This window comes from Berghia stephanieae, chromosome 10 (genome assembly GCF_034508935.2).
Source record: "Berghia stephanieae isolate SIO BIC M18660-M18661 chromosome 10, UCSD_Bste_1.3, whole genome shotgun sequence".
NCBI lineage: Eukaryota > Metazoa > Mollusca > Gastropoda > Nudibranchia > Aeolidiidae > Berghia > Berghia stephanieae.
This window is the reverse complement of record NC_088369.1, coordinates 34,865,214-34,883,492: the sequence shown is the minus strand read 5'-3', so window position 1 is coordinate 34,883,492 and position 18,279 is coordinate 34,865,214. Positions and strand designations below refer to the sequence as shown.

The following is an 18,279-nucleotide window of genomic DNA, read 5'->3' as shown; positions in this document are numbered from 1 at the left end:
GTTCCCCATCTTGCTACGCTGGCAAAGAGATACATATACACCTGCCTTAATTCTGCTGATGCTGAGAGGTCCTTCTCCATTTATAATCTTGTATTTTCAGACAGGAGAAGGCGGCTCAACGAAGCAAACTTAAAGGCTTTGGTGTTCCTTTATTATAACAGTTTTATTTCCTATGAATATCTTGTTTAATTAAATTTTGATACCTCTCTTTGCAGGTTTTTCGTACTTTTGTTTTGATATAAGATTAAGATTGATGTTTTAAATCATTTTTCATTCTGATCTGCACCTGAGTGACTTTTGTGTGCATCTTCAGATCATTGTAGTATTTGGGGTCCCCGGGAACGAAAAAAAGTTATCCGATTAGTTAACAAAATTTGCAAAATTTGGCAATTTTTACGGCAAAATGTGGCAAATTTTTCTATTTTTTGTGGCAAAATTGTCATTTTTTTGTGGCAAAATTTGGCAAAATTTGGGATTTCAAATGGCAATTTTCCGCGATGCCAGATTGATCTAGCATATGACTAACACTGATATAGTCTGATGTAACTATTTTGACAGCCATGATAACCCACAATTGTCAATTTATTTTTCAGTTTAGGTGATGATTGTTTACAGGACCACATCAGGGACGAGGACTATCTCATTGACGTCATCAGATGGGGTCTTAAGGATGTAAGTAGGAATTTTATTTGATTGTCTTTCATTTCATTAATAACTATTAGGCATTACCTCAGTGGTAGATTGACATGAGCTACCGATAGGGTCTTCTTCTTTCCCTTCTCCCATACAAATTTTCGTTTTCTCTTTAATTTATTGGTTTCCTGTCCTTGTCTTGGAGTAAGCTGATTTGTGTAGGAGGCAATTAGATGCGGGGTCGTTCTTGATATAGTTCAGTGTTCAAGCACTCACCTCTCCATCCCAGATGCAATCAAGATTTTTTTTCTGACCCTCCTGCATATTTCCAAATCCTACCAATTTTTTGTATCCCTACAAATTTTAGACATTAACTACTAATTATCAAAATCGCCATATTTGCTACAAATTTTCATGCTACATTTGTTTTTATTTTATTTTTATTAATGATATCAGTCGCTAAGTAAAGGAAATCATTTAGAATCGTGAGAATTTCTTTGTCTTCTCTGACTTTGACTAAAGAAGAAAAATGTCAGAGCTACCCAAGAAAAGAATTAAGTCGTGGCCTTCTTCTATAGATACATTTTGGTGAGACTGCAAGTGACTAGAGTAAAACACTACAGAAACCAGGAATTACTATAATTTCATGGATATATATATATATATATATATATATATATATATATATATTATATATATATATATATATATATATATATATATATATATATATATATATATATATATATACATATATTATACCGAAAAAAGAAGGGGAAAAAAGCAGTCCTTCAGAGCCATAAGGCCTATGGAGCCAGAGTTTTATCCCAGTTTATATTACATGAAACGGACAATAGCGATTGCTTGAAATCCTTTGGATAGGATACTAGTCTATTGCAAAGTACTTTCCTCTAAATCTAACACACCCAGCTACCCAATCACTGCTGGGTTGTTAGGGGGTCAGAAAAAATCTTCTGCACCGGGGATCAATCTTTGTCCCTTTGCATGTGAAATGGGTGCTCTACCAACTGTGCTTTCGGGACCCCAATTTATCATACAAAGTGATTAGATAACACTTCATATGTACTATAATATGATCAATTGTAGTTTTGATTTGTATTTTAATGGAGCCATATATTGATAATGTGTGAATGTGCTCAAAATGTTTTATCGAACCATTCTGTATTTTCAACTTTACAGCAACGAGTCACTGTCCTGCGTGACTTTGTCCACTCTGACCTTTCTTATCTATGGAAGACACCCAGTAAGTCCCAAGTGTTGGAACTGGTTGCTATGGAAGCTGATGCAGAATCCATTCTCAGAAAATGTCTTCATTGGATGAATACAGAAAAAATGCACGACAAAGGTCATAATTTGGAAGAGGTGTCTGGCAGTTTAAAGTCAATAATCGCCCAGGAAAAGTTTAAATCCAAACCATTTTTCCAGTTTGTCAGAAAGGCTCTCACTGGAGATGTGGTAAGATGTTTATTATGTCGTTTTTTATTTCTATATTTTTTTAACTGGAACTTTTATAAAGCGCAATATTCACTGAATGTACTCAAAATTTTTACATTGGGTCCAAAGCCAACAGCAACACTTAACATGTAGTACGAGACATGCGCTAGTGTAGTTCAAGTCAAATCACAGGTGGTGAATGTAAATAATATCAATTGATCAGATATATTTTAAAATCTGTTTATTCATGTACAAAGAAAAGAAGTTGGATATAAAATGAGCTTATTCTTCACTGCCAGTTCTTAAATTTAAGCGAAATGGCAGTTTCTGGCAAAACTAGCGCGTAATGGAATTCTAAACAAATAAGTTTTTCTTGCGCATTTTTCACTGCCTCCTCTTTTGTATTCAAGGATATTCCTTTAAACCATGACAACACAATACAATCTCATTTGTTACTCTGATATTTTGTCAGATTGAACCCTGTGCTGAAATTTACATCAAGACAAAATGTTCCACTCCCACTCCTTTATATTGTAGAGGAATTAAAGCAGGTTTAAATTGAAGCAAGAGTTATAGTTGATTTTCTCTCAAATTTGTGCAAACCCTTTTAATTTCATTTTCTTAACAAAGACTTTTAGTTTGTTATGAGGACATGGTCTTATCTAGCATTATATCATTAACACCAAATGTTCATTGCATTTTCAAATAATATAGTGATATTTTTAATCTCTTTAACCCAATAGCAAGGACCTCCTGTCGCAGAGATGATTTCTGTATTAGGAAGGAGGAATGTCATTTTACGGTTACAGACAGCACTGGAGCTAATTTCTCAAGAAAAGAATGCAAGATAATATGAAATATGATGCAAGTGCTTGTGAGATGTATGTCATGTGTGTGTTTGTGTATCTGTGAGTATTTAAAATATAAACATTGTGATATGATAAAAATAAGGACAAGACTTATAGAATTTTGTAATTTATGAAAAGTTTTTTCATCAATAAATGATATTGTTTATGATGTCAAACTTCATTTTTCTTCTCAAATGGATTGTTACTGTTTGTATTAGTATTATTCTCAAGTATTGAAGGATAAAGCAGTCAAGAATTCTATTGTCTTCATTAGGGGAAATTTATAAACGAAGTAATAAGCCACTTTGTCACTGTAAGATCAGTTATTGTGAGCTAAGGCGAGATGATTTGCTCAAGGCCACACAACACGAGACAAAGATCATATTACTGATCAAGGCTTCATTGTTAGTACTGCCAGCCAGAAAATACATATTCTTATGCAATTTTTTCATTGTACAACTGTGCACATTTTGCTCAAGGATTGTACGCACAAACTTTGTTTCATGACCCGGGCGTTCAATCATGTTATCTGGATGGGTCATATTGGGTTTATACATCGAGCTAAGCACTCTGTCAAGGGGCATGACAAAACCATAGTTGTTTTGTCTGTATGTTTTTAAAGGTTTTACGGTGCTTGCAACACATTAAGATCATTCAGCGCCTGTAAAAAGGAAGAAAATGGGATAGTAAAAAGCTCTAGAATTACAATTAAAGCATCCAAGAATAAGGGAGACAAAGGGGAATTGGTTCAATGAGGGAACAGATGTATATTCCAAGAGCACACTATCAGTGTACTTAGTTTGAGATCACTTAAAAGTCTCATCCAGACACAAGCACAGGTCCCCACTAAGAGGTATACACTCAAATGTTTACAAATCATTTATAATACATAAACAAAACATACTACAGTGCATAACAGAGAGATGATTTACAAGGAAAAGAATATCATCTCCCAAAACTATAACTATACATTCGACTGTTTTCCTCCCAGCCAAGGATTCAGGCAAGGGTCAGGACAAAAACAAGTAATCTCATACCAAGACAAAGACAGAAAGCAATTGAAAAACATATACAGGGGGATAGAAGACTCAGTAAGTACCTTCCTGCCCGCTATGGGAGGTCAGGAACCCCACCCAGGAAAAAGTGACCTCTCTGCCCAACATAGTTGGGCAGAAAACCCCACCAAGTGATTTATAGAAATTAAAGCTTTCAAACAAATAATTGGAAAGAAAACAATTTCTTTACTTAAATTATCTCAGATGAAGATAAAATATTACTGTCTCTTCTTATGGATGGATGAAGATAAAATGGTAACGTACATATCAATAAGAAAAGAAAATTCTGACCAATAAAGTATCAAGACAAAAAGTAATGTAATATATCACAGTTGAATCAAATGCTATCTGTTTGTATTTCATTTTTTTATTTTAATCTCATAAATTGACTTAGTTAAAATCTCAAAGGGTTTTAAAAAAAAAACATAACTTAATAGCATTATGATACGTTAAATATAACACTATATTATTGTATCAGCTACGTAGAAATAATCTCATAATTATTGCTGAAAAATTAAAGGATGCATGAAAATTATGAAACACTCATAAAGCCAAAAAAAAAAACATAAATAAATAAATAATAATAATAATAAAAGCTTACAACATTTCAGTTTCCAAACATAATGACATAACTAATGTACAGTCCATGTCGCCTTTAAGCACAGTCATTGAGGGGGGGGGGGGTGCTTAGGTGTGCTTAATACTGAAGCGTGCTTGAGTTAAAGTAGACATAATCCAAAGATCTCCATAAATTAAATTTCATGAGTCATTTTCCTTTGTTGGTTAGTGTGCCCATAAGCAAGTGTGCGTGCGTGTGTATATATATATATATGTGAGTGTGTTTGTGCATGTGCCTTCTTTCGATCTCTTTTTCTCACACCCGACAAAGGGTCATCAAAGGTAATGGACAACAATAACAATTAATAATCAGAATCAGATATATGGTTTTGGAATAAGCGTGCCTGAAGCTGAAGCTTCATATCACAAAAAAATTAATTGGTCAGAGACAATCAGCGTACTTTAGTCCGAACCATGCTATATGACACGGAATGCTTAAAGACAGCATGGTAATTCAATATCTAATGTTAGTGACTCTTTTCCAATATTTTGATTGCCTGATAAAGCATCTGGGAAGTCATGATAGCTCAATTGGTGGAGCACTCACCTCACATGCAAAAGGACCGAGATCAATCCCGGGTGAGGTCGAGCTGTTTTTTTTTTTCTGACCCCTTGTCCATTCAGCAGTGCTCGAGTAGCTTGGTCTGTTAGATCTGGCGGAAAGTACTTTGCGATCAATTAGCATCCCATCAAAAGGATAGCAAACAATTGCTAATTTGTGTTCCATGCTGTAGAAACTGGGATAAACTCCAGCTCCTAAAATGGCTATAAGAGATAAAGTATCTGACAGATAATCAGACTGGACATTTTGCATCTAAAATTTTGAAAATGTTGTCTTCTCAGAGCCTTATCTGTCCACTAAACATTAATGAATGGTAAACAAAATAAACAAAAGTTCAAATTTTCTTTCCTTTAAAAGTAATAAAATTCTTGTTAATAAAACGACATGCATGAATCACATGAGTGAATAAATAATCTGTTGATATAATGATTGGTAATAAATTAACTGTCAATGAACTTCCAACAATTGGTTATGATTACTGTATCCTAAAAATCTGACATATTTCATATTTAATTATATAATTTTATAAATAGAGTCTGACAAAGGATAGTTTCGTTGTACTGTGTGCTTTATGAATAAATGTTCTTCAGTACTACATGACTTTTCTGTGGTCATGTGTGATATATAGGTGAATTGATGGAAATTAAAATACTTCTAATCAATTGGATGTATGGCAAATGAAAACTCCTTGCATTAATGCTATTGACAACAACTTAATTCATGGCACAGTTTGACCAAAAAAGCCTGTAGAGACAATCATTTGAGAAATTGCTTTGAAATAACAAACAGTTATCATCAAATCGTAATAAATTGATATTTAAAAGAGTATTAATAAGTAAAATGATAAATTGTTTATCCCATTTCATACAAATATTCTAAATCCTTTGGATTTTCAAAACTTTCATAATAAAGATATCACATTACATTTTGAACATAACTATTGGTTTAGGCATAAATTTCATGGCAAAAAAAGGTTTATCATTATCATTCAATTCTTACCAAAACAAAGAGGAATTTAAATGAAAGAAATCACCATAACCACTTAACCGATAATTAGCAATAGCACATACTGCTCAATAATTTCATCAAATCCATCCTCCTTGTACCAAAGATTTTCATTATACTTATACCCAGCCTCAGGACTATAATATTGTCGCAGGGCAAAGGAATTATTTGGTTACTTGGAAGACCTATGTTCAGCATTTTCCTTTTCATTTTTCCTGCATCACATCAATGGTGGTTTGTGTCAATTTTATACTGGATATGTTTGATGATCATGATGACATGTTTTATTCACATATAATAATAATAATGCTTCACTATAAACTTTTTATCACGCCTATCATTCATACATTTTACATGAGGAATGTATTTTTTATTGATTAGGTCCCTTAGTTAAACCCAGCACTGTAAACATAATGAGAACAATTAAATCTCATCTCATGTAGTTCCATATCTGAAGCAGACGTCGGAGGTCATCTTCCGCCAAGCTGATCCATCTCTTGCCAATTCTATTAAAGCAGCGCCACCTTTCTCAGCTTCATCTGTCCAAGTTCTTATCCCTTTCAAATACGTTATTCTTTGTCTTCCTCTTATTCTTTTTCCATTCATCTTTCCAGTCAAGGCGAGTATTTCCAAACCAGGGTGGCGGATAATGTGTCCTAAAAATTCCATTTGGCGTTTGATGATTTTTGTTATCAGTGATCTTTTTCTGTTTGCCATTTCTAAAATTTCTTCATTTCTTTTCCTTTCCATCCATGACACCCTCATCATTCTTCTGTAAAACCACATTTCCACTGCCTCCAGTCTTTTAACCATGGTCTTGTTTATGGTCCAGCTCTCACAACCATATAGCAGCACAGACAGTACATAGCAATCCAGGACTTTGATTTTTGTTTTCATGCTAATATTCCTGTTTTTCATAATTGTATGCAGCTGGTTGAATGCATTCTTCGCCATACCTATTCTTTTCTTTATTTCACAATCTGATTTTCCATTGGATGTTACATTGAAGCCTAAATATTTGAAACATTCAACTTGTTGTATTGTTTGTCCTCTGCTTGTTATTACACAGGCTGGTGGGTTATTATTTTTAGATACCGTCATACATTCTGTTTTAGATATATTCAGTTCCAGTCCCATATTTTCACTACTCCTGACTACAACATCAAAAGCCTTTGATAAAGTACAACACGAAAAACTATTCAAAATTCTATCATCCTTGGACATTGATGGTAAAGATTTAAGAATATTACGGAATTTGTACTGGAAACAAGAAGCAGCAATGCGTGTTGACAACGAACTAAGCAGTTTTACACCTATTAGAAGAGGAGTTAGGCAGGGGTGTGTTTTGTCTCCATATTTATTCAACCTCTATAGTGAAATGATATTAAGAGATATCGAACATAAGAAGGGGGTGTGTATTGGAGGAAAGAATGTAACAAATCTGAGGTATGCAGATGATACGGTTCTACTGGCAGAATCTGAACATGAACAATTAAATATGAACACATAAAGCGCATTTCCACCGAACATGCACAATGCGATTCGCAACGTTTCATTTATTCCCCCAGCAAGCCATAAAGAATCCTTTTTGCCACTCTAAACAGTACCATTGCCTGTTGGGCATCATTTTTTTTCTCCTTACAAAATCCGTCACTGCCTATAGCCAGGAACTCATTCACACCTGAGTTGAGTGAGGTTATGAGTATAATAAAGTGCTTTATCCAGTACAAAGAGTATAATAAGACTCAATCGTTTATGAAAATGAACAAAATTCACAAAAACAATCTACAATGCTTGAGATACCAATTTCTGTTTCTAATGCGTGTTGTAATTATCAGCTAGTCAAGGGATTGTAGTCAGTGGCAAATGGATTCACTTAATACTCTATCACTTTGACATCACCTATAAACATCTCTTACAACTGCTCTATATTGCAAACTCTAAGGAGGAGGGGGTGATAAGGGAGAGGAGCAAAGCAATAGTTAAGAATTGACATCCTTTACCATTTGACCTATGCTGTTTTCATTAATAATTGCAAACTTTTGTAAACTTGGGCTAAACAAATACACATCTCCCTTATGAATATCGAACCACATTGCATGCACTTTGACTTTCCCCGCTTTCATCCTTTTGTCTAGGAAGGGGTATGTTGAGAAATTACTAGCTTGCTGTAGGCAATGGAGCTGGTGAAAGACAAAAAGGAGAGAAATATAAATAAAACATGAGATAACCAGAGTGAATGCCTACCCTAAGATTGCCCTTTATTAGGCCCAGGGAAATGTCCTGAGTATGACATTCACGATATAAGGTGATCAGTCTCCTTTGCATTAAAAAAGTCTGAAAAGAACCAGATACCCATCTAAAGCTAAAAGTAAAAGTGATTCAATTAAGTTCAAAGTTTATCTTTGACAGTTTGCCAATAGACAACATAAAGAAAGTAATAAGAAATGGGGGAAAATATAATAAAAAATCAATGACATTGTAGATTAACATTAAATAAAATTAATTATATATATAAACCAGTTAAATATAAGGCAAATAAAAAATCACTCTCAATAAAAGTAAACAGAATGTATTTTAACACAATAACATTTTAAAAAGCACTTATATTGTGAGCAATATTACAGATATAAAACAAGTCGGAATCTATCACTTTTTATCTAAATGAGCAACATAAAACAAGTTTCATCAGATTTTAAGAAACACAACATTCTGATCACATGTAAAAAAAATAAACCAGCTAAACAGGTAATGGAACTCAGTCGATTCAGGTTAAGACGTGGATGGCACAAATAACTAAGCTACCTAATACCTACCTCATTGATTTCTACTTTACCTTACCTCATGTAAAATCTACAAGTATTTTTAATTTGATTTCATGGGAGTTAAAACTTGTTAGAAGGGCCACCCAACACCTACAAGATAAATATACTACCATACAAATGTAACTAATAATTTTTCCCTAAAGCCTCATACGATGCTGTGACAACAGTTAAAGTCGAACAATAATTTTACATGATAGAATTGCTAGCCCAGAAAATATGAATGGGCTATGTTTATCTAAGATCTTTGCCTTTGGATCTAGTTATGCAAATTGTATTCAAATGTGTCCTATTCTTGTGTCATTTCTTGGCAATCCAATACAAAACTCGTATTCGTATGCAGAGCCTTCCTTATCAGTGTTTCATCAGGTCTGCGACAGACATACCTCAACCATTGCCATCTTCTCCTTTTAATGAGACTCTCCAGAGACTCCACTACAGCTCTCTCTCTTAGGTCCTCATTTGAGATTGTGTTTGGCCAGAATATCTTGGAGATTCGTTACAAACATGTGATTTGGAATACTTAAGTTTCTGGATGATACTCTCTGTGATCTTCCAACATCTGATCCATAGTGCAAAACGCTCAAGACATTACTTTTTAAAATCTTTATTTTAGTGCTGGAATACAATCCTGTTGCTCTCCAAATTTGTTTGAGGGAAGCGAATGTCTGGTTTGCCTTACTAATTCTGGTTTTGATCTCTGCACTGCAGTCACCATCTGTTGTCAGTTTACTGCCCAGGTATGTGAATTCTTGAATAATACTAACAGCTGTCACTTTATCATTTTCATTTTAAAAATCAGTTTTTCTAAAAATCAGTCAAAATTGATATTATTGTGGTTAATACCTTGTTGTTTTGTTTTTTTAATATAGCAAGATGTGGATATACTTATTTTAAGTGCTTGTAAATTTTGGTGCACTTAAATGAAAATTTCTGTATTCAAAACTCATCAGCAGTATCACATGGATTTTAATTAAAATCACAACTACATGTGTGCATCTTTGTTCTTATGCTGTGTTATTATTATTATTTTTATTCTTGTAATGGCAATTGATCTTTTTATATCTGGTCTTAGTTTTGTTAAATGGTGTTTGAGCACTGTTTACGAAGAAAAGAATGTCAATACACATTGGAGAGTGAAAGTATAACTGGTAAACCATTTGTAAACAGGAGAAACACTGTTGGGACGTGTCTTTTCTCAGGCACTGGTCCGCGCATCGCACTGTTATCTCACAAGTCTCAACACACCCCCTTTTTCCGCCATCTTGAAAATGACAGAAAAACAACACCCTTTGATAATGACATAATTTTCCGATCCTGAGCTATGTCATTATCCAGGGGTTGCACTGTACTCTGCATTTGGCCATTTCCCCCTCCGCTGAGGCCAGGATAAAACAGCAATTTCATTCTCAGACAAAGACAGAAAGCAACAGAGAAAACAAAATTTAGGGGAATAGAAGACAGCAATAGACCCCACCCAGTTAAAAGTACTTGAGTAAAAAAATGTATAATCATATACCTGAGATAGCTTGTCTTGAATACCAAAGTCATTCGTGGGATCAACTTGTGCGATGACATCTTTGTTTCCGATATTGAAAGAGAGCACTAAAGGTTGGTTCACATCAGTGGGGTTGGAAAAAGCATCGTGTACTATTTTTATAGATTTACGGCCATGAAGAGTAACCCAAGTCTTGAGGATGGATTCGTTCTTGTACTTTAAATAATTAGTATCCTCTCGAAGGTCATACAAAGTGTTCACAGCCTAAAAGAATGTAGGTAATTTATGATAAATTATATTAGAATGTTCATAAAGTAAATCTAAATCATTGTCATACATTTCTTCATAAAGCTTTGAAAAGTCTTTTAAAAAAATAAGATGGCCAATGAAGGTGTCAAATGATGAGACAGATCACAATATAATGAACATCTCTCATAGAAGTAAAATGGTTGCCCTCAGAAGATGGAGATGGATAGGACATGATCGCAGTCCACTGATTGCCGTGTGTTTGTTTACATTGTCTGACCACTCGATTGCAATTCTCTACCTGTGCATTGTTTTCCTCTACTGGGCCGTGAACAATAAGAAAGGATTACAGGGAGGACTTGCATCTGATCTTTTGATTGATCTATATGGACCATGTCCACAATGATACACTCAAAAGGCAACTGAACTGGCACCCCTTCCTTTACCCTCGTCCCTCTCAATAGTGTCGCTCCAGTTTCTGACAGTCGTCCCTGTGCCTGCCCTTGGCTCCAAGGACTCAACTATGAGCCGAGTGAGGCTTGAACCGACCTTTCAATCCGAAAGCGAGTGTCATACCACAAGACCACATAGCCGCACAATAACAATATAATAGCAAAAATTTAACGTACAAAGGGCTTTCTAATTTTTCAAGCCTGGGACAAGACAGAACATAAACCAAATACTGTAAATAACATTTTTTTAAACCAAAGATAAATAACTTTTGAAAAGAGATAACCTTTTGCAATGAGAAAAAATTTATATAATTTGATCTTTAAACAATGTTAATGACTAGAGAAACTTGAAAAATCACCTTGCAATCAGAGTGTCCGCAAACCACGAAGTTTTGAACATTATTGAGAACACCCAATTCCATCCCAGCTCCTTCAGTGCCCACCATGTTGCCCTCCAAATAATGCCTGTAATGGGGCACCATGTTCCCAGCATTCCTTATCATAAACATATCACCTGTTTGGCTATCAGAAAATCGTGAGGGAAGAACTCTTGCATCCATGCATGATATTAAAACAGTATTAGGCTGAAAAAGAAGAAAAGAAAAAAATTGATTAAATAGTGTACATTAAACTGCCTATTCAAATCAAGGTTTCATTACTCCAAAAAATTAATATCAGAATCAGTCTGAATCTTGGCTCCAGCTGACTGAAGTGGCAAAAGGGATTCCCCTGAAACACCGTGATAGGGGCCAATGAACGACGTTGACCATGGCAGTCCAACTTGAAATGGCATTATTTTGGTAGATTTTGAAAGCTCAAATGGTATCTCGGAAATGGTATCATTAAAATGGTGTCATTAGAAAGGGAAAAGGATGAATTTTTGGTAATAATAGTTATAAAATTTGTGACTTACTTTTCATTCACACTAAAGTTTAGCTATCTTTCTAATACAACATCTTCAAAATGAATTTTAAATCAAAACATGGAATTTAATCAAAGAATAGAGCATTCAAAGCCCTTTACTTTAATGATTATTATCACATTATGTTACATTAGCTACATAAAGCAGCACTCGGGTGGAAGCAGCTGGAGTGATTATGTGAGAGATGCAAGCAGAGACAGGATTAGGGAGGTAGTGAGAGAGGTAAAGCAAAATGACCATGTGAGAGGTAGATGGCAAGTTCCAAAGTCAGAGGAAGGGACAGTGTGGACAGATGCCAGTGACATGGCTTTAGGAGTAGTGTTGGAGATTGCTGATGTTGTGGCAGAAGACGGCACATGGATGAGAAAGAAAGATGACTACAGTCCCATAAACGTAGCGGAGCTTGAAGGAGTATTAAAAGGGATGAAAATATGCGTGAATTGGGGCATCAAGAACATCATCGTTAACACCGACTCTGCTACAGTGGAGGGTGGCTGAAAACAACCATGAACGGAGAGAGGAGGGTAAAAACGAAAGGCGCAGCAGAAATCTTGATCAAGCGAAGACTAGAGACTTTCAAAAGCCTCGTTGAAGAGCTGCAGTTGAATGTTACAGTTCGTCTGGTGAAATTGACAGACAACAAAGCAGACGTGCTGACCAGAGTGTGGAAAAAGTTTTTGGTGAATGAGGCGGAGGCTGCCAGTGTGAGTGTGGAAGAAGTGGGTGAGATGCACAGGCAACATCATATGGGGGTAGAGAGATCGTAGTTCTTGGCCAAGAGACTGAACGAAGACGTGCAGAAGGAAACAGTCAAAGAGGTGGTAAGGAAGTGCCAGAGTATTGACCATGCACCGCAACGACATGAAGCAGGGGTACTGAGTGTGGACAGAGATTGGACGAGACTAGCTACAGATGTAGTACTAGTACACTACAGGAGCATGCCATATTTGTCAATGGTAGACTGTGGGCCGGGACGATTTGCCATCTGGAGAAAGATGAAAGGGGAGTCGGTGACGGAAATTTGTCAGCAGTCAGAGCAAGTGTTTTTAGAAAGGGGGCCGGTGGCGGACGCGTTATTGGACAATTCTCCAACGTTTAAGTCTGTGGAACTCGAAGCCGAAGAACCGCTTCAAGAGTGGGGAGTGAAGAGAATTTTCAGAGCAGCCTATAGACCACAGGGAACGGCATTCTAGTGGAGGGGCACCATCGGACATGGCGGAAAGAATGAGAAAGAAGAGTCCAGTAGAGGCTGTGTATTGGTATAACATAGAACCAAAAGATGGCCTGATGGACAGAAGGAGAGTTCTGTACCCCACAGCGCAGTGCACACTCACACAGCAGGGACCACTTTTCTACGAAAGTATCCTAGAAATAACTTATTTTTTTGGGTCGCTGAAACATAGATTCCTTTACGTACATGCACTGAATATACACGCAAAAAAAAAAAAAAACAATCACCGACCTACAAAAGGCAAAGGCAAGGCAAAGGATGAATGAGAGAATGAGTGAGAATGTGAATGACAAGACTAGGTAGTCGCATCGCCCGTGGCTGAGCCGCTGATCGAGCCCCGATATCGATGTTACGGCTCTGGAGTGAAAATTGTGTTTACCGGTGAACATAGTTTTACTTCCATTGCCGTGGAATCGCTTCCTGTGCACTAATTTCGTCACTTCCGGTCTCATTTTAAAGAGGAGAAGCCAGCGCATCAGGCGGCGTTTTCAGATTTTTAATCCGTTCATTCTTTGTTCAGATGCCAGCTGTTTGAAAATTTGGTAAGTTTTAACTTCATTTTAAATACATTTTTCATTATATTACCTATTTTTAATTAATGTTATATTATTCGCCAACCATTTTTCTCTATTTGTGTGAATTTTGGTGGTGATTGATGCTGGCGAAAGCGTCTTTTAGTGACTTTAAATACGATGCGTGTTCATGAAGTTGGCGACGGCCAACCAGGATTGCCTCTCGATGTATCCCCGAGTCTCCTGTGTACAGTGCAGTCTGTAAACTATCGACTGCGTTTGCTTTTGTGACTTGTATAAATAATTTCAAGCTAAATAATTGCTGTAAAAAGACTGAAAATAGTCCCATCCATAATTTTAGTTTTATTTTATGAATGAATGTTGAAACTGAAATGACTTTTTAACTGGGATGATACCGGACAACTAAAAATTATGTTCCACTGATATTATTTTTTATCTTTAATTTTGTTTGTTCTGCAGGTTAAGTGTGTTGGTTTAATTTAATGTGGTTAATTTCAATACAAATAATACAGAATAGCATGATAGAGCCAATTCAAGTATATTTCATTCATTACTTTACTCTTTACCACAACAAAAATTATTATATAACTTTTAATTTTGTTGATTTAATCATAATCGAAGTACTTTTTTTGTTTTCAGAGTCAGACGTTCATTATGACACCACATTTTCATGTTTCATTTCCTGCCTTGTATTTTTAAATATGAAATTGAAATAACAATATGAATTTGATTGTCTGCCACCTCCAACTCCCGTCGTCTGCCGCCTCGAACTCCAGTCGTCTGTCTTGTATTTTTAAATATGAGATTGAAATAACAACATGAATTTGATTGTCTGCCACCTCCAACTCCAGTCGTCTGCCTCCTCCAGCTCCAATAATCTGCCTTGTATTTTTATATATGAAATTGAAATAACAACATGAATTTGATTGTCTGCCACCTCCAACTCCAGTCGTCTGCCGCCTCTAACTCCTGTCGTCTGTCTTGTATTTTTAAATATGAGATTGAAATAACAACATGAATTTGATTGTCTGCCTCCTCCAGCTCCAATAATCTGCCTTGTATTTTTAAATATGAAATTGACATAACAACATGAATTTGATTGTCTGCCACCTCCAACTCCAGTCGTCTGCCGCCTCGAACTCCAGTCGTCTGTCTTGTATTTTTAAATATGAGATTGAAATAACAACATGAATTTGATTGTCTGCCACCTCCAACTCCAGTCGTCTGCCGTCTCGAACTCCAGTCGTCTGTCTTGTATTTCTAAATATGAGATTGAAATAACAACATGAATTTGATTGTCTGCCACCTCCAGCTCCTATAATCTGCCTTGTATTTTTGAATATATGAAATTGTAATAACAACATGAATTTGATTGTCTGCCACCTCCAACTCCCGTCGTCTGCCGCCTCCAGCTCCAATAATCTGCCTTGTATTTCTAAATATGAGATTGAAATAACAACATGAATTTGATTGTCTGCCACCTCCAACTCCCGTCATCTGCCTCCTCCAGCTCCAATAATCCGCCTTGTATTTTTAAATATGAAATTGAAATAACAACATGAATTTGATTGTCTGCCACCTCCAACTCCAGTCGTCTGCCGCCTCTAACTCCAGTCGTCTGTCTTGTATTTTTAAATATGAGACTGAAATAACGACATGAATTTGATTGTCTGCCACCTCCAACTCCCGTCGACTGCCTCCTCCAGCTCCAATAATCTGCCTTGTATTTTAAATATGAAATTGAAGTAACAACATGAATTCGATCGTCAGTCTCCCCCAACTACTTCTGTATCATTGCTTGGACTTCGATGTATTTATTCAGTATCATTACCTGGATATTGCCTGTGTCTACATTCCATGCAGCCAACAACCCAGAGTGCCTAGATTTTGTTGTCTTCTGTCTTTTGCCACATATCAGCCATCTTATGGATTTAAGCGAGTCAGTACGTGAGTACCCTTTAATCTGTTCTCTTAGTGATGTTGAATGCAAAGCAATTATCAAATTTTCTAAAGTTCATTTCAATTTTAATGTAGTTTAATAGTTAGTCATATGATACATCTCTTCGAGATGTTCAGTTTGATATATGACATGCCTATGTTGCAGAAAGTTTGCAAAGTGTCGGTATTTATCGGCTTATTGTTTGTTATTATGTAATATGTTACGTAATATTCAATTTTGCATTTTCAGGTTAAGTTTTCTCTACCACTCTTATGTAGTTCTTGTTTTTAATTTTGCATTTTTATCACTGACCATGTTTGCATATATAAAGCGGCAAGCTTGTTTCTCCCGAGTACTGTTGGTGCCCAAATGTCTTGTCCAAGGATGCAAAAACATTGGGCAGTACATTTGCAAGTTGCATTTACTGACACTTGTTCAACTTTATTTCTAGCCCTGTTCATTGTTTTTTTGTTTTTTTTTTCTTCTCTCCGAATACCAGTCATCTTTCGTCTGTTGCTCATTTGCCAATGCCAAATATTAAGTGCCTTCCCCAAGGACACAACTTTAGTGTCTAAATTCATACGTTTACGCTCCTTTCCTCTTGTTTTAACAATTTTTGTGTTCAAAATTAATCATAGCCATAGTATTGTAAGCATGCTCTGGAAGAAGACCACCCTCAAATCTGTTTTTAAAGTTATTATCCGTTCCTCGCGTCTTTTTTTTTCATTTTCTAGGGTTATGTAATTGCATGACGTTGCATAATATTGCATAATAATCATTTAATTTTTTAAAAATTTGCTTCGTCTTTCCTTTGCGATCATTTTGATATATGGTTTTATATGTATTCCACCCCAAATAACCGTGATTTTCCATTTCCCCCGCTTTTCGGTTGCTCTCTGGTCACAGTTTTAGTTTCTTTTTTCCTCTTAAATTATATTAAGTATTTTGGTCCACTTTTGCGGACTAATAATCCCGTAACTTTGGTTCTAATTGTCACATTGTCATAATTTTGGTACCATTGAAAAGTGTATTTCTTGCAGAATAGCATGAGACTATTTTGAAAACAATTGCTGCAATCTCAAATTTTCATGCAACTACCTACAAGACCTGGTAAATGTAAATGTAAGGAGTTTGTTGACTAATGATAGACATACTTATACGACGTATCTCACCTTAAACGATTTTCCTAATCGTTTGATTTCTTCAACAAATTTAGATTTACCACTTGCATTATATCTAAGGACACCTTTCAAAACTTTATCCATTTTCTAGGTAGTATGCAAGTCAAGACTTCAAAGTTCAAGTTCAATGTCCCCCACACACAATCAAGACGTCATCGTACTCGATTGAGTTCGTGGTGAGCACCGATATTTTTTCGCGTTTTTAATTGATATTGGAACTGTGTATTGAGTCCACCGGTGTACTGAAAACACAGCTGTGTATTCAGTCCACCGGAAATAAAAATATTTTAAAAGGACAAAATATCGCCTATACTTGTTACCTTAATCAATACGGACCACATTGATATTGAGCCTATTATAGGCATCATCAGAAAGGCATATACTTTATGGCAATTCAATGGCTTAATAATATTATTTACAGCGTTTTATTTACTCTCGGCAAGTCTTGATTGAGAGTTGTTCGAAATCGGGCGCCTGAAATAGATCTCAATTCTCAATACCGATATATCAATTATTGACGAGATTCTTACCGTGGCTGCCAAATGGCCATGGGCCTGGCCAATTTGGCCAAAATTGGCCACAAAGAGAATATCGTTTTTACGGTCAATTTGTATTAATATATTAATTTTTTTCCCTAGTCCGTTAGAATTTTTGTGATTATCAAAACCGATGAGATTTCCAAGGAGATCAGAGTTTTAGTATTGTTTTCCCAAGTGGTCACTTTTCACTAGTGCGGGGCGGTCCTTGGCAAGCTTAAGGACCACGGTCCTACGGTCCTTGGGAAATGAAGACCGCAAGGGCCGGTCCTAGGACCGGTCCTTTTCGACATTGAACATTCCTGAGAGACTGTTGGAAATTCGAACCGGTTTGACCTTTGAGACCATGGGATCGTTCATTCTTGAACCGTTAAAGACCGCTACACGATGAAAACCGTGGTCTACAGGAGTAAAACACACGGAGTAGTCACACTCATTTCAAATTGTAACCTAATTAGAGAAGAGGGGTGATGCCTTCTTTATTTGCTCACCGTACTTCATTGTTACTTCGATAATTTAATAAAATTTGAAATTTATCCCCATTAACGGAGATAATGGCATCGCCCAAGGCCTTGATCGGGTTGTTCGTGGCGTTGATACACACACGCAACTCCTACCCCCCCCCCCCCCCCACACACACACACACACACACATTAGAGGGCAGCGAGCATTGAAGAGTAAGAGAGAGACGTGAAGTTATAATAAGAGGGGGTGGATGAGGTAATAAGAGGGGTCGATGGTGA

At 36.2% G+C, this 18,279-nt stretch overlaps 2 protein-coding genes across 2 annotated transcripts in view; one reads left to right on the top strand and one right to left on the bottom strand.

Moving 5' to 3' along the window:
* Positions 1-3,112, top strand: part of LOC144981036 (nondiscriminating glutamyl-tRNA synthetase EARS2, mitochondrial-like) — a 19,475-nt gene extending 16,363 nt beyond the window's left edge. Inside the window, exons 11-13 of the mRNA XM_078929119.1 lie at positions 594-672; positions 1,834-2,109; positions 2,832-3,112. Coding sequence (XP_078785245.1) covers positions 594-672; positions 1,834-2,109; positions 2,832-2,939 — 463 coding nt within the window. The 3' untranslated portion in view covers positions 2,940-3,112. The remainder of the gene's footprint in view (positions 1-593; positions 673-1,833; positions 2,110-2,831) is intronic.
* Positions 3,113-4,154: 1,042 nt separating this feature from the next.
* LOC144981037 (beta carbonic anhydrase 1-like) lies at positions 4,155-17,161 on the bottom strand. The gene is made up of 4 exons (XM_078929120.1): positions 16,992-17,161; positions 11,554-11,778; positions 10,518-10,760; positions 4,155-8,359 (listed from the first exon to the last, which is right to left on the bottom strand). The coding sequence occupies exons 1-4, from the start codon at positions 17,082-17,084 to the stop codon at positions 8,159-8,161; spliced, it is 762 nt and encodes a 253-aa protein (XP_078785246.1). The 5' UTR covers positions 17,085-17,161; the 3' UTR covers positions 4,155-8,158.
* Between the last annotated feature and the right edge of the window lie 1,118 nt (positions 17,162-18,279).